Source organism: Haliaeetus albicilla, chromosome 22 (assembly GCF_947461875.1).
Source record: "Haliaeetus albicilla chromosome 22, bHalAlb1.1, whole genome shotgun sequence".
NCBI lineage: Eukaryota > Metazoa > Chordata > Aves > Accipitriformes > Accipitridae > Haliaeetus > Haliaeetus albicilla.
This window is the reverse complement of record NC_091504.1, coordinates 18,493,142-18,508,485: the sequence shown is the minus strand read 5'-3', so window position 1 is coordinate 18,508,485 and position 15,344 is coordinate 18,493,142. Positions and strand designations below refer to the sequence as shown.

Below are 15,344 nucleotides of genomic sequence, written 5' to 3'. Positions count from 1 at the left end.
GGAGAACTATCAACACTTGTAAATCCAAAACAAAGAGAGTCACATCAAAAACTCTTCCAACAGAAGGAGAAAAGGATGCAAGTACATACTTGCCCTCTCAAGGACTATCTCCATAAAGACAACAGCATTATCAAAGTATAGCACATGTAGATCAACATTTGGAAAAAATGGGCCACAGTGAGTTTTCATGTAATCTTAGACATTTCAAAGTTTACCAAAGTAGGATATATTAATCCTTTATTCAAAGAAAAAGAAAAGTGACATCAAGAGAGCTCCTAAAAATTTAACAAAGTAATTTTTTTTAACAAAAAAAAATTAACAAAATTTAACAAAGTCTATTAAATAGTATGATACAAATAAAATAGGTGTAGAAAAAGTTATTATATGGCAAAAAGCACATAAACAGCATACAGATGATAAACAAAGTAAGTTGTATTATCAAATACAGAAAGTTAGCCTTTCAGTGAACTTCATATTGCCATGACGTAGTCTGAAAACTAGAAACCAATAAAACCAAATCTCAATTTGTAAAACTTCCTACTAACAAAAAAAAAAACCAACACAAAAACCACCACACAAAAACCAACAAAACAAAACAAGCCCACAAAAACTGCCAACCAGTAGGCTATCCAAACAAGCAAACTACAACCTATTTCAAAATCAAACTAATACAGGAAGTTAATCCACCTGCTCCTAAGTTTATTTTAATATTTGTAAGTACTGCAGCTATACAAATTATAACCAGCGATGCAATTCACATACTTAATTTATGTATTTCATTACAAAAAAGAAAAGATTAAGGCTGTAAAAATCAGTATCCAGATATCACTAGTACTCAATCAACATATGTGCTAGTGAAACCTAAAGACCTACAAGGACAAGAACGTTACCTACCACAGTCATTAGCAGCTTATCAAACCACTGCAACTTCAGTTCTGATTTTGGCCACATGTCTGGTCGTAAAGCTGTTTTCAGAAGGTTGACACAGCGGCGAGACAGCAATTCCCCAGGAGACCCAGCAGTATTTGAGTTGTCATTTACCTAGCAATTAATCAGAGTTAACAAAATGACACTGTTTTGTAACCAACTCATTAATTTATTATGCATTCCAAGGAAGCATATAATTTCTTATTTCTGCAATGGATGAGCTTAAGTAGTTTTATCAGTACAGTCACAGAGTATTTAACTGCATAAAAAGCTGACAACTAATAGTAAACAACGGAACTGGTGTCTAAACTACTAGCTAATTATCCCAAATCACCCATCAGAGGTATATTTAAAAAAAGTTTAATCCCATACTTTATTAATACAACTCTGAACATGCTCAAGATGGTTAATCTTTTCTGTTTGCAAGGTATCCATAAATATATGTAGCTCTTTACTTGATTCATCTCTATACTTCAAGAGCACATCTATTCTGCGCAAAGGACTGTGGTGTACAAAATCCCACATTACTTACCAGCTGAGCCTGCTACAGAAGCAGAAGCCATAAAATTTGTCAGCTTTGAGCTACACCCAGCTAATTTTCCCCACTCTAGAAAATTCAATTCTTAAAAAAAATTTGGTGAAAAGCTGTAATTCTACATGCTGTATGAAAAGAAGTAATTCCATGTATATGATCTTTAAAATACAATTACAATAGTTATCCTTAGATACGTAATTGACATAGTCTTTCCCTATTAAACTCTCTAAATATTCTTCAGGTTTGGGGTAAAATATTCTTGCCATTAAATCTAGGCAACAGAACAAGCATACTTTGCAGCATCAGGCAAATACATAAATGAATTAAAAAAAAACGCTTATGGGAACTTTTTTGAAGTCTCTGCCTGGCTCCAGCCAAATTCTAGTCATGTTTATTTCAATCATGTCACTCCTGATATAGTACTTTCTGGAAAAGAGAAAGTAAAGAACAAACAAAATGCTAGAAGTGATAGAGAGCACAGTAAAATGGAGACTCTTTCAATTGCAAAATCTGGATTGCAACCGTTCACATTTAAAATTTTAATTTCTAAGTGCACGCTTCCTGCGTCAAGCTATAAATGTACAATGCCAAGAATAAGAAGCTAACGCATACCTCCCATGAATAACATCCATCATTTGTGAAATTAAATACATGCAGAAACTGGTTATCAAATTCAATTTCTTTCCTCCTTAAAATAAAAACATTTTACTTTTTGTACAATTTCATATTAAAGTTTGTAACCTTTCAGCAACAGAAAGTATATAAACACTAAAATAATCCAAGCATAAAAGGACTCTTATGAAAAGAGGAGTCTATTGTTTTGGCTACTCATGCTGCATTGGTATTTGCATACCAGAATAAACACACTACCTGGCAAGCAATTCTAATCAAGAAATTCACAACTGTATCTGTATGCTGCTTGTCAATTGGCTTGGAAAGTAGTGCATCAGCTCCTGGCAAGGACTGGCTACGTCCAAATACCTGCATGTATACAAAACACAAAAACCATAAGCAATGTTGAATAAGGATAACAACAGCAGAACAGATTTAAAATAGTTTCTAAAACTATAACCTTCAATTCAGGGAGTTTCGAGTTATGTAGAAAATTATGCTAAATTGCTTAGTCAGTGCAGGTTATAATTTCATTGTCTCTGAACAAAATCTGATTTTTTCTTACAGCACTTATTGCTCCTGTAGCTGTCCTGAATCGTTTCACTTCTTGGCCAGAATCCACAGACAATCCTCTTTTAACAGCAGATGAGGCAGAACTTGCTCCTTCTCCACTCACACTTGAATCCATATCTGAATCCGGCTGAAATATCAGCAATGTGCACATTAAAAAAAAAAGCATTTAACTGTCTAACAGTTCAATCTTTACCAGTTTGTTTAGACTTCCTACCTGCTGGTCTTTAATTCTTTGCAATTCCCATTTAATAACTACTTCAGCAAGATCCACAGCTAATTTTCTTTGCTCTATCGTAACACTGGGAGTGAAGCCCAGTCTCTGCATGGCACTAACCATATGCTGAACCAAGTGATGTCTCACTGGATAATAAACCTGAAAAGATGGTTTCACAGTCATGTTAGCCATTAATCAATAAAATTCTGTGCAAAAACTACAGAGTCAAAATAAAGCAAAATGGTAAAATAGTCTTTAATCCCAAAGTTTGCTAAATCTGTACCATGTTCAAATTCTGCAATCCAGAAAAGTAACTGGTGCTTTGAAAATAAAATTTTGGCTACAATCTTAAGTAGGGACTACTGATTTCATGTACCCAAATGAAGATGTTCTTCTCAAGATAAATGGTTTTTCTAAAGGACCAATCATTCCAATTTTTTGCCGATCATTTTAGATAGCTACAACTCACAGTTGAACACACTCAGATATTTTTTTAAAAAGCATTGAGGCATCGATTCCTGAAAAGTGACTGAAATGCATATTAGCTAGCTGTCACTTTGGATCATATTTTAATATGCATTTTCAAAAATGCTCCTATATTGACATTCTGCAGTATTCCCCCATTTGTGTAATGTTTCCCAACATACATTAGCTGGAGATAAAAGTTACCTAGATGACCTGACATAATATATAAAGTCAAACAAACAAGGATTACTGGAGGATGGAAAAGAATATGGTTCTGCGCTTTTTTTAAACAACCTTAAAGAGTCTTCACAGCTCTGTTAAACAGCACTGCTAATGCACATGCAACAAATTAATCTTGCAGACTTTCACCTAACATTTTGAGTTCTAACTTCAATAAAGGTAAAGCTTAATAAGTGGTTTGCTATTTAATTTTAGTGGGGTTTTTTCAGTTTTAAATACTTTTGCAGACAGCTGATGCCTTTTGAAGCTAAACCATATAAATCAGATTATGTTATTTTCTAATCAAACTGTAGTTTACCTCCTTGATAGCTGAGATACAGTGACTACCAGAATAACTGGTACAAGTACCTTGAAATGTTGTACTATCAAGTGCAAAATATGTACTAGCTGTGGAACTGTGTGACCCTCTTCCACAATGATTTTTCGTGTCCAGTGAGTCAGCATCTGATGTCCATCCTCCATTCGAGCAGGCACAGCTGGAGTCAGAATAGCCATCGCTTGCCTGACAATAGCTCGGGCCTCCATTGCATGAGCTTTTAGAAGACTGTGAAACACCTAAACAGCAAAGTTTCTGACCAACATTAATATTATACATATTTACAAAAAATACAGCATTTATAAAGAAACTACAACATACGTTTTCTAAACAACACGATTTTTTTCCTAAAGACCCATAATTTGTTAAACACACAATGTTACTTCACCGTCAGAAGTATACTGTGTATACTTCTGTCTCCCTTGTGTTCCCTTTTTCTTCCTCCCTCTCCACTGTCCAATTTGAACTTTTCCTTTGGTACCCACATGCTGTCTCAACCAAAACATCTGTCTCTTTCAAATGAAGAAACATTACCAATTTTGTTAATTCAACCAAAAGGACTTTTCATTGTCCCATTTAACCTCTCTGTTTTCACTTATCTTCAAACTTCTTTCTATACTCTCCTATTCCCAAATAAATTTGTATTAATATTTGGCTTGCTGCTTTTGTATTTGTTTGCTGCATATGAATTTAACTGTTACTTGTATACTAAGTATCCAAAACTACTGTGCACCCTCTACTCTGCATTTTAAAATAAAAGCACACTACAGAATTTATCAACATCCCTTAAATGTACGAATACAAGCCCATAGTCAATACCTGCAGAACTATCTTCTTATGTATGGCAAATTTTGCAATGATGTGTGCCAAAAGCAAATGTCCACTGTATTTGCATGCTGGGTCCACACATGCCTTGGACAGGAGGCAAGGCCAAGCAAACGTCATTAGGCGTCGTAGTTTGCTGTTCCGGTTTTTGTTGTTGTCATGAATGTGATGTGGAGCATGCTCAACCAGAAGTGTGGCAAACTGCAAAAGATATATCCTGAGAGAATCCAGCATATCAGCCTGTTTTTCCGGATCAAGTACCTAGTCCCAGGGATGATCAAAGAGAGGAGGAAGGTGAAGAGAAAAAAAAAAAAAAAGAAAAAAAAAAGAAAAAGAAAAAAAGAGAGAGAAAACCAACTTTATTATCCACAAAAGCAAAGTCCAAGGTTTTTGCTTTTTGAGTGGTTTTTAAGAAGACTAATAAATACAACCACTTTTTTGATTCAGTTTAATACCCATAAAACAGCCTCCTGAGGTGAGAACTTTTAAATAATGAGCACATCTAGGAACTTCCAAAGTGCTAACCTATTAAAAAAAACCAAAAACCCAAACCCCAACCCTCACCTTCAATAACAGCTATTTTATATCTGCTAACTGGTTCAATGAAATCGAAGTGAATACAAAGATACTGATGTTCAGCCACAGAGAGCTTTGCTTATAAAAAAGACTAGGATTACAGCCATATAAGGCCCATTTCTAAAGACAGACATTCAAGTCCTAAAGATATCATAAACTGAAAATTGTAGTCCAATCCTACTGATGACTGATGGATCTCCCAACAGTTCAAAGTTATATATGTGATTTGATATAACTGATCATAATATTTAGAAATACTGCAACAAATACAAATCAGGATTGAGAACCAAAATGAGAGGAACAACTTTTTATTTTCAAACACTTGAATGTAAACAAGGATTGTTACCTTTGTTATAAAAACACTAGTGATGCTTTCTGGATTATCTCCTTCTGGGTTTGGGGGTCCCAACAGCTGTTCACCTTCCCCCTTTTCAAAACTGTACAAGAAAGCAGGATTCAGGATATGTTGCAGCACCTACAGAATATAAACAAAAAAGTTACACTCGACTAATGGATTCTTCTAATGGCAGTCAACATTCAAGTAACTTCATATGCAAACCTGCATGTTAGACACATCACTGCATTACAAAAGGAAGCTATAAATAAAACCTTAAGAAACAGATACACACAAATTTTTTCCCCTCTTTCCCCCTTTCCAAGGGCAAAGATTCTTAGAAAGTGTAAACTAGTCAGCATTGAAAGCAAGATGAATTGCTGTCTCTGCTTATTATCACTGTTCTTCAGGTATGATATTTTCACCTAAATGGCTCTGCCAATTATCAAACTCATTGACATTTAAGTAAGCGAGTTTTGTTGCCCTTGTTCCCAAGAAGAAAATTAAATCTAAATACCAGGCTTCTTGGATTTAATTGCTTTAGTTACCTTGGCTTTGAGCTCATCTCCAAAGTTTGGGTCATTAAAGTCTACAAACCGGAAGAACAAAGCCCGTTTTTGGGGAATACTGTAGTTTTTGGGGATCTCTTCTTCCATGTATTCCTTTAAGAAAGTCATATTGCAAAGAAATCGACCCGTAAAAGCTCGAAGCAACTGGAAGAGCAACTCTATATCACCATAATTCCTTCTGTAAAAACACATAAAATAAAAAGCTTCTGTGAAAAAATACCCAACCAAACTACTATGCTGATGACTTTGTGAAGAAACTAATCTGGGTTTTAAATGAGCAGAGAGGCAAGAGCAGGCAGTACCAGAGGCATGGTTTTAGAGCTAATATCAGTACTATGAAATATATTAAACTTTCTCTCCAATAACTGCAAACCATTTTTACTAGACCTGTATACCTTTACAGTATTTTTTTTTAAATTTTGAAAAGTACACAAGCTACAGGAAATAAATGTTTTTACGTACTTGCAGTAATTCAGTAAGCAGTATGCTAATAGCTTAGGTTCTTTCCAATTTGTGGCAGCCATATTCTCCTTACGATGTCTCTCCTGAAAAGCTTCACTCACCCATACACGTTTCAGTTGATTCACCAAGGAATGTTGATTTGCTAACCAACATTCATCATTCTTAACAATAATACTTATGATCTGTCAAAAGCAAAACAAGACAAACGCACAGTCAACATGCAGCAGATCTGTCAGTAGAAACAATGACATAAAAGCACTTCTTTAAGGTCAATTAAGGGTTCTAAAATACTCCAAAAAGAAGTCAAATAAAAACTAGTTTAGAACAATTTTTAAATTAATTTCTTTTTTAAAAAAAAGTTTCTGTTGCCATGTTTACCTCTTTTATCGTACTTGATTAAAAAAAAAAAGTATGGTTCATTTGAGTCTCTTTTCCCTTCCTAGAGTGACTCTGACTACAAACACTTTACATTTTTACAAGTGGTTCTCTATGAGCTATAATACATATGCATACACTTGAAAGCCTGTATGTAACAGGCTTGTAGCTAAAGAGGTTTTGACTATCTAGTGCAGAGACAAACAAGAATAAATGGATACCTTGATAGCCTGAAACTGTAGATCGAGACGCATTGTGGTAGTGCTTGGAGAACCAGGTCTAACAGCTGCTTGGGTACCAACAGGTAACAGTAGAGTGATAAATCGGTTAGGATTAGCTGCCAGTACATCTCGTAGAGGTTTGGCATCTTTATGTTTTAAGAAACTCTGAAGAAGGGGAAGAAATAATTTTGATAACAACCTTTAAAAGCAAAAATACCAAAAGGCTATATCATCCTGTAGCTTTTATATTCCACACTAAAGTTGCAGAGGTTGTATTTCACATATATAAAAAATAACATCTACAACTTCAGTAATAATCCTACATGATCTGGAAAGGTATAAAATCAACATCTCAGGACAAACAAATACAAAACGGAGAACAGGCATCCTACAGTCAGAGTAAGACCATGATTAAGTACTACAAGGTCATACGGGGGGGGGGGGGGGGGGAAGAGAGAGATGAAAACTAGGAGAAACTTTTCATTCATCAGATTTGTGAAGATGAGGGCTTTTTCCTACTGCCCTCTCCACACAGCTTACCATAAACATTCTGCTCCACTGTGGATCATTTAAAGTGGCTTCCATCATGAACAGCTCCACAGTCTGGGATGGATGACGCGTCAAAAATTTTATCAGTGGCTCCCTGAATGGACTGCCAGCCTGAAAGATTCATAAAGCTTAACTTTAAAAAGCAGAGTAGAGAGTATTTTCTACTAATTTACTAGGACTCCGAAAAAATACATTTGACTTGGCATTTACGCAGATACAAAATGTTCAGAACTTCCATGATGAGAATTTATTGATAATTTCAAAACTTCACTTTTAAGAGTCCAAGACAAATGTTAACACCACCTAAAAGGCTCGAAGAGCATATTTATTTATTACATCAACTGTTCCCACACCATGTTCAAAATATTATAATTAATATATGCTAATGTTTAAAAATACTATAAAGCAAAAATATCCGCAATGTTAGCTTCCACTTTTACCTCAATTAACATCGCTCGTTCTGTTTTCATAACAACTTCCAGCAGAGGTTTAACCAAAGTCTGAGGGGCGGCTGGGATCAGATGGAATAAATTTATAATTGCTGAACAAATCTTCATTTCCTACAGGTAAAAAGAAAGACAATTAAATTAATATTACCAGATAAATGTATAAAAACAGTATCACACATCCTACCTTTTTTTTCCTCTCTATATTAGCATAGCCAGCAACCAAATGTGAAGGGTTAACATATATACAGCATCTACTTACCATGACGTATGGACAAAATTGCTCTTGTGGAAGTCTGCCCTTCTTCCCTTGTAATATCATGGTTTAATTTTATTTTCTTTGTCAGTATAGTGGTGTTTTACAGGTAAGAGCTAAACACTGTGTAATGATAGCGGTGATGGGGGAGTTACGGAGTGCTCACTGCACTACACGGCCCATGCATCAAAAAGCCAGACCTTCCTTTCTAAACAATTTCTCATATATACCCCACAGCCCTAGACTAGACATGAAGAAAAAGACAGCTTTCTTACAGCACTGTTCAGTATATCTTGCAAACAGCTGGTTACTTCAAAGAAAAGTCAGCTCTGTTCTCCTATTAGACATTAAATTCTTCTTCAGTCCAAAATAATTTTGTGTTTTTCTTTCACTGTGTAATTTAAATAGGGACTATATTTCAGTTAAATGGAGTGTGGATTTCCTTCAGTATGAAAAGAGAAAGGAAAAAACAAAACAAAACATCCACCCTCACCATCCCTCTAAAGCCAATTTCTAGTATGCAGCATACAAAAGAATATTACCAAGTGCATCGTATTTCTTCAACTGAATTTAAACACAAAGTATTAGGCCCCACTCCTTTAACATGATCTGCCTAGACAGACCCCCACAAGACTTCTCTCATGGATTGAAGTGCAGGACTGAGAACACGTATAAAATCTTTTGAAAGCACTTATGCCTTCACAGAAACTAAAAATCCTGCTCTTCCTAGTACAAACATGCTTAACATCCTTAACAGCAATGTTATCAAAACAACTCTGCCACAGACAAACAGAAGACAATTCACAGCACTGCACTCAAAGGCACAATGCACTCTGCCCAAAACACAACAAAAAAACTAACAGACCACAATTTAAGAGAAAGAAAAAAAATGAAAAACAAAAAAAAAAAACCAAAAAAACACAACAACAAAGAACTTCCTGGTGCCTCCACTGAGTTTCTCACCTCTACCCCTTCCGCAGCAGGCTGAACCAAAACAGAAGTCACAGCATGAAAAGAAAAAGCCCACAAAAATATCAAATAAATGAACAAATCAGTATATGCTATTCTTCAGGTTGCAGTCAGAAACTGACTTCAGCAGGGTTATTTTCTCATCTCAAACTGAAAGAATGGAGACAAGTATCCCCCATGCTCTGAATCGCTCTCCTAAGAATTAGGATGAAAAACATCCTTTTTTCTACTTGTACATTGTTTAGACATAGCTTCTCAAATATTTGTACTGAATAAAAAGATATTAGAGATTATTAAGTCAGGGGAGACATTATTTTAGCATCTTCAAAGACAAATTTGTCCAGCATCAATTAGGGAACCACTTTCAATACCTGAACTACCAAGCTATAAAGTCCTTCTAATGGGCTGTAATGCAGAATTTCCACCGTGGTGCCACGGTTGACTAGAGGGACAGTCAGAGGCAACCTATTCAAAACTTGTTTCTTCAATTACCAGACATGACCTAAAAAACCATGCCTTTCCTTGGGGAGGCAGGGAAGAGAGGAAGAAGGGATTTAAATCAAAGACTTCGCTCATTGGGCCAATGAATTAGATCTTAATCACTACCTAATATGTTATTTTTTAATTTGTTCATTTATCTAAAGCAGCCAAGTCACAGTTCAGGAACATGGTAGGACTGTCAAAATTATTTAGGTGAACAAAGAGCTTAGTTATGCTGGCATCAATGTAGATCTTTACAATAGTTGTTAATTATTATGTAGCATTTTTAACTGAGGTGTCCGAAGTTTTTAGTTTGTATAGAAATGCCATTTACATATGAAAACTCATTCCATCGACTTTTGGACTGTTTCATTAAGAAGCCTTGCTGACTAGCCACTATCTGCACTATGCTGGAGAACTGCATGACACCAGCATCACCATCAAATGGCACCGTCATAAAGTGCTTCTGGAAAAAGATGAAAACTCTTTAGGTCAAAAAAGTTATTGTAACAGTGCTCTGTACCATTTCGGCTAGCAAACATAAGGCTTTCCTGACTAATTCCATTCTCTACTGCGTGTTTACCATCTCCGAGATCTAACCACTCACTCAGTCCGAATGATGCAACCTGCTCCAGTAATACTTCCCAACATTGCTTTTAAGTGAATATCTCAAATTTTGGAATCTCACTATGGACAAGAAGAAATCAGAGCAAGCAAAAGGCCAGCTACAGTAACTCTGACCACCAGTTTCACCATCCTAGTTTCTTCCACATTTATAAGATACAATTACAGCAACAGCACACTATACATACGGACATACAAACACAGACTGCCACAGCAATTGTATAAAGAGCACACTGGCTGTGCCCTCCTTTAGTTTCCTAGAGTTTTTATTTTTAAGTAAACTTTAGAACAACAACTGAGAGCAAGAAAGTAATATTTCCATCAGCTTTGCAGTCACACAATTCTATTTGAAAATGTTTCCATAGACTTCTCCCTCAAGATGTGACAGTAGATTCCTTCTCAAGTGTCTGGTGTCTCCCCCTCAACATATGTAGGTTTTAAACCAACACTAAAAAAAATTACAAGTTTAGGAGACTAAACACACAACTACATAGAAAACATCAACAGAAAACATTAAAAGCAGAAGAACTCACAGCTAAACGTGATTTAGGGACAACTAAAAACTGTTCTAGAGGTGCCACATTATGGTTTAAAAGACTATTGCTATAAAAATATCTGCAAGGTATCTGTCATCACAATGGCTGAGGAAAAGTGAATCCCAAAAGAAGAATATGAAGGCCTTAGAACTACTCTGACCTGAATAAAATGTGTTTAACTGAAAAATGCATAGTTTTTAAGTTTAAACATTAGAAACAAATTCTACTCCATTATAGAATGGGTCAAAAACAAAGCAATGACTAAGTTCAGATTTAAAAGCTCTCTTTGCAGTGACAGGGAAGAGTAATGAAAAGCCATTAAGCCATTTCCATGTTTTGAGGGAAATAAAAAGCCAATCTAATTTCATTCTAATATGAAAAAAGAAGAAATTCGTAAATAAAATTGCCTCCAATTTTTTCCTAGTTGCAATAATAAATTTCAACATTTAATATAAGTTATTAATAAAATCTTAATAGAATTATGAGACTTCTGGTAATCTACATGAAACAACACTGAAGCTGGAATTCCCTTCAGTGCCATATTGCTAGGAGCACACAGTGTTGTCATTACGCTGTGCAATTTTCCATTTATAAGAAAATTGATCAGCTTTCCATAGTTCAACATTAAGGCCATTCATTTGGATGGGAAAGAGATTTTAATGTGATCTCAATTGGTAAATATTGAACTTGTTTTTCATAAATCATATTTAAAATTAACCAGGATGATATTATTATACTGTATAATTTTCAAAAGACTACGTTATGAACATCACATGCATTAGTGAAAAAAGAGGGATTATGTTGCTGAGCTCATCAGCCATTCCAATGAAGAACAGATTTCTAAGCAGAAAATCCTGAGGGGAAAAAAAATAAAAATCAATGAGCTGTTCCCACACCAACCTCTACAGAACAGGCTTTAAAGTAACCATTGTCAGCAGATAAGCTCCTCTTACTAAGATTTGTAACAAATATTCAATATACATATAGGTTCATTAGCTTATAACAAAACATCAGTGTGTAATCGGTTATGGCAACATTTACAACTGAATGAATTCTGTAATTCCAAAACATTAATACTATTTATTTCTTGCCTTCCCACTTAAAAGCATTCATTAACTTACATTTCCATCACTCCGTTGTCCACCTTTGTGTGTAATAACCACTACTTCCATCCATTTACGCAGGTGTTGCTATAAAGAAAGGATAATTAGTATTATTCTTCTAATTCTACTGTTCCATTTTAGCAAGTGACAGCATATGCTACAAGAAAAGAGTAAGTAGAGGCAGAAATTATTGTTTTAAGGAAACAAAGGGAAAAATTATTAGTTATTTTCATTCACTTAGACTGCAGAGTCTACTGTTGCTAAAAGTCCTCTCCATATTCAAGAAAGCAGGAGTTATACAGGTACATAGATTAAAAGGCACAAAAATCTGAAGTCTGATAGGCTTACACTTGTTTAATGATTTGCTTGATATGTATGCATTTAAATATTTAAATATCCATGGCAAAAGGATAATGAGTTCACATACACAGTTTAAAAACTGCAAATAAGAAGGGCAATACCTTCCACCATTTTATAAATCAAGAACACAACCAAAACAGATTTAGCTCTCTAGGAAGTAAAACATGTTTTCAAGGGTTTCCTTAGTACATTATGCTGCTGGCATCTTGCTTAAAGATAATTTTGTCCAAGCAGACCTTAGTATAACTAGGTATGTCTTCACTAGAAAAGAACATCTCTGAACTTTCTCATTTAGTAGCTCTTTAGAAATTATCTCAAAATGTTTAAATTTTTTTTCCATTAATTTTGAAATAAAAATCTTTTACTTCCAATATATACATTGAGTCACTTCTGAATTGTTCTTTGACTTTTCAACAATACCAATATTAGCTAAAAGAAAATTTCTTATGGAAGTGCTAAAGAAAACTTGAATGGGCTTACCATCATCTGATCACAGAATTTATCATTAAAAGAGTTTGGAAAAAGTCTAGTGACAGATGTCAGACGATTCACAACATTCAGTGTTAGACTTCGATAGTCTCCCAACATCATAAGCAATGGTCTCATGTGTGTATGAATTTGATCAACTTCTATGGTAGCTCCTTCCAAGAACTGCAAGAGAGTACAGGATTAAGATACAGATGGAGAGCAGAGCAACTTCTGTGCAAGCATCTTTCTTAAAATAAACCCTGCTGACTTATTTTTCTTCTTTTATTTTGTACTTTCAGAATGCAATAGCTTAAACAATATTTATTACTGGAAATATATATGGTGACAAGATGGATTTGGGAAGCATTGAAGTATTTCTGACACACAGTAGGGTATTTCATAAAATAATCAAGTAGAAGATCTTAATTACAGATAGATTGAAAAACTGTCACAGCTACAAATTAAATATACAGCTATGGACAAACTACTTAGACGCTGCTTTATTAAGAACTGCCTGTGAGCCTGGCCAAAAGGCAACAGAGCAAATTTCTGTGTTACAATCTGCATGCATCCTGAGTAACATAAGAGGTCAAGAGAACCTAGCTGCAAGCAGCCAGAGAGAGTATTTCCTACCATCATAACCAAACATCTTGTGGGCATGGATTTATCACAGGAAAAAACAATTGGAAAAGATCTTATACTAAATGCATAGGTCAAACTCTCAACCCAACTGTATTGTCAGCAAGCCATAAATAATAACTACATTCCCTGTTATGACCAGAGTGACATGAAAAGACAATGTCTGACCTCTAATCAGTCAATGGCCTAAACAAATGTAAACCACCAGTATTACTATAGTTATATTCCTTGTTACATGCCAGTGAATCTACACATCATTACAAAGGACTATAAATATTTTTATTATCATTTGCTATATTTAGAATGGTATTAAAATCTTGCTGAATCAGAATTAGGCATATCTACTAGGCAACATATCATGATGAGAGAATATCCTTTTCTCTGTCTTTCCAGCTTTTTTACACTATAATCTAGCATTCACAGAACAGACAGTGTAGCATAGCACTATGTAAGGATACTAATTCTGACCTTAAACAGTACAGCCATAGTCCTGTTCCTTAAGGTAACTGCCATACTGTGATGCAGAGCCTAACTCTGCTATATTGCTTACTTTTCCAAAACCAACCATGGGGTCCCTACCACTTCTTTTAGGAAAGAAGAAACATGAGAAAAGCTTTTACAATAAAGCCAGGCATGCACATTCACAAAACTGCTGGGAAGGACTGTTTATTTAGAAAAGAAGATACATTTACAAAGACCAGACAAGCAGAAAGACCGGACAGACAGACAGACTGAAAGACTTACCACGGTCCTTGTCCACAAGCTTAACTTCAACCAGAAGAAATTTTTATGGCTAAGTTCAAACCCCCAAAAAACCACATCTGACAGAAACTTAATTATATTGGTGTCACTAACAAAAACTTAACAGAGCAGCCATTATTTTCTGTAAAGAACTTTCCCAAGAAGCTTTATAACAAGGAAGTAAAGCAGAGAGAACAATGGCCTCAAAAGCAACATTGTTTTAATACACTAACCTTTCTCATGCACGCTTCTCCTGCCTCCTGCAGTTCATTATTTGTTGAATTAAGTGCCTTGAAAAGTGCAGCAATGATTTTCTCTCTCGACTGAGGCAAGTAATTGCAGGCAGCTAGAGCATCTGCAAATATCAAAGTAAATTTGTTCTCTTTGTTAACTCAATTTCAAAAGAGAAAGGAAAAAAACCCCTAATTCTACATTTCTTCAAGTTTCTTTTATTTCACCTTCAATTACAGACAGCTAAAGCATAGCATGCTTTGCCAAAAGCAACAGGTATCATAAAATAGTAAAAGAATGGAAATTCTATTAACAGAGTTCTAAAGTTTTCCTAATGCTATATAACATAATTAGTCTAAAAATATTTTAGGTTCATTTCAGAAACTAAATCCTAGTCATTAAGAAAGCAGCGATACTTTCCCATTATTCTCTCCATTAAACTGTGACCTCTAGAGAGCAGTCATCAGTCTTCAAGCGCTCAAGTTTTCTGTTGATCTTGGGAAGAAGACTGCCCATTGCTCACAAGGACACTTATATACATCAAATTTTGTTTAGGAAGTTCTACTTACTTAAGGCTGCAATACGAAGAGGTACAAGTGATGGAAGACTTTTGTAACAAGGTAGTTTCATTAAGGCAGCATCTTCAGCCTCACACAAATTCAGTAACTAGGGAAAAAAATAAACAATCATTTTAGCAT

General features: G+C 35.1%; 1 protein-coding gene across 6 annotated transcripts in view; it reads right to left on the bottom strand.

Annotated features, from left to right (window-relative positions):
• The window catches only part of TRRAP (transformation/transcription domain associated protein), a 102,937-nt gene that overhangs the window by 55,120 nt on the left and 32,473 nt on the right, over window positions 1-15,344 (bottom strand). For 3 of the 6 annotated variants that reach the window (XM_069810173.1, XM_069810172.1, XM_069810176.1), the window contains exons 29-45: window positions 15,216-15,312; window positions 14,649-14,770; window positions 13,048-13,218; window positions 12,226-12,294; window positions 9,459-9,479; window positions 8,234-8,353; window positions 7,785-7,904; window positions 7,245-7,409; window positions 6,649-6,830; window positions 6,166-6,364; window positions 5,630-5,758; window positions 4,702-4,968; window positions 3,915-4,121; window positions 2,862-3,020; window positions 2,640-2,774; window positions 2,333-2,443; window positions 895-1,041 (exon numbers count right to left, since the gene is read on the bottom strand). In XM_069810173.1, coding sequence (XP_069666274.1) covers window positions 895-1,041; window positions 2,333-2,443; window positions 2,640-2,774; window positions 2,862-3,020; window positions 3,915-4,121; window positions 4,702-4,968; window positions 5,630-5,758; window positions 6,166-6,364; window positions 6,649-6,830; window positions 7,245-7,409; window positions 7,785-7,904; window positions 8,234-8,353; window positions 9,459-9,479; window positions 12,226-12,294; window positions 13,048-13,218; window positions 14,649-14,770; window positions 15,216-15,312 — 2,421 coding nt within the window. The remainder of the gene's footprint in view (window positions 1-894; window positions 1,042-2,332; window positions 2,444-2,639; window positions 2,775-2,861; window positions 3,021-3,914; window positions 4,122-4,701; window positions 4,969-5,629; window positions 5,759-6,165; window positions 6,365-6,648; window positions 6,831-7,244; window positions 7,410-7,784; window positions 7,905-8,233; window positions 8,354-9,458; window positions 9,480-12,225; window positions 12,295-13,047; window positions 13,219-14,648; window positions 14,771-15,215; window positions 15,313-15,344) is intronic. The other 3 variants (XM_069810174.1, XM_069810177.1, XM_069810178.1) reach the window with 1 other exon arrangement.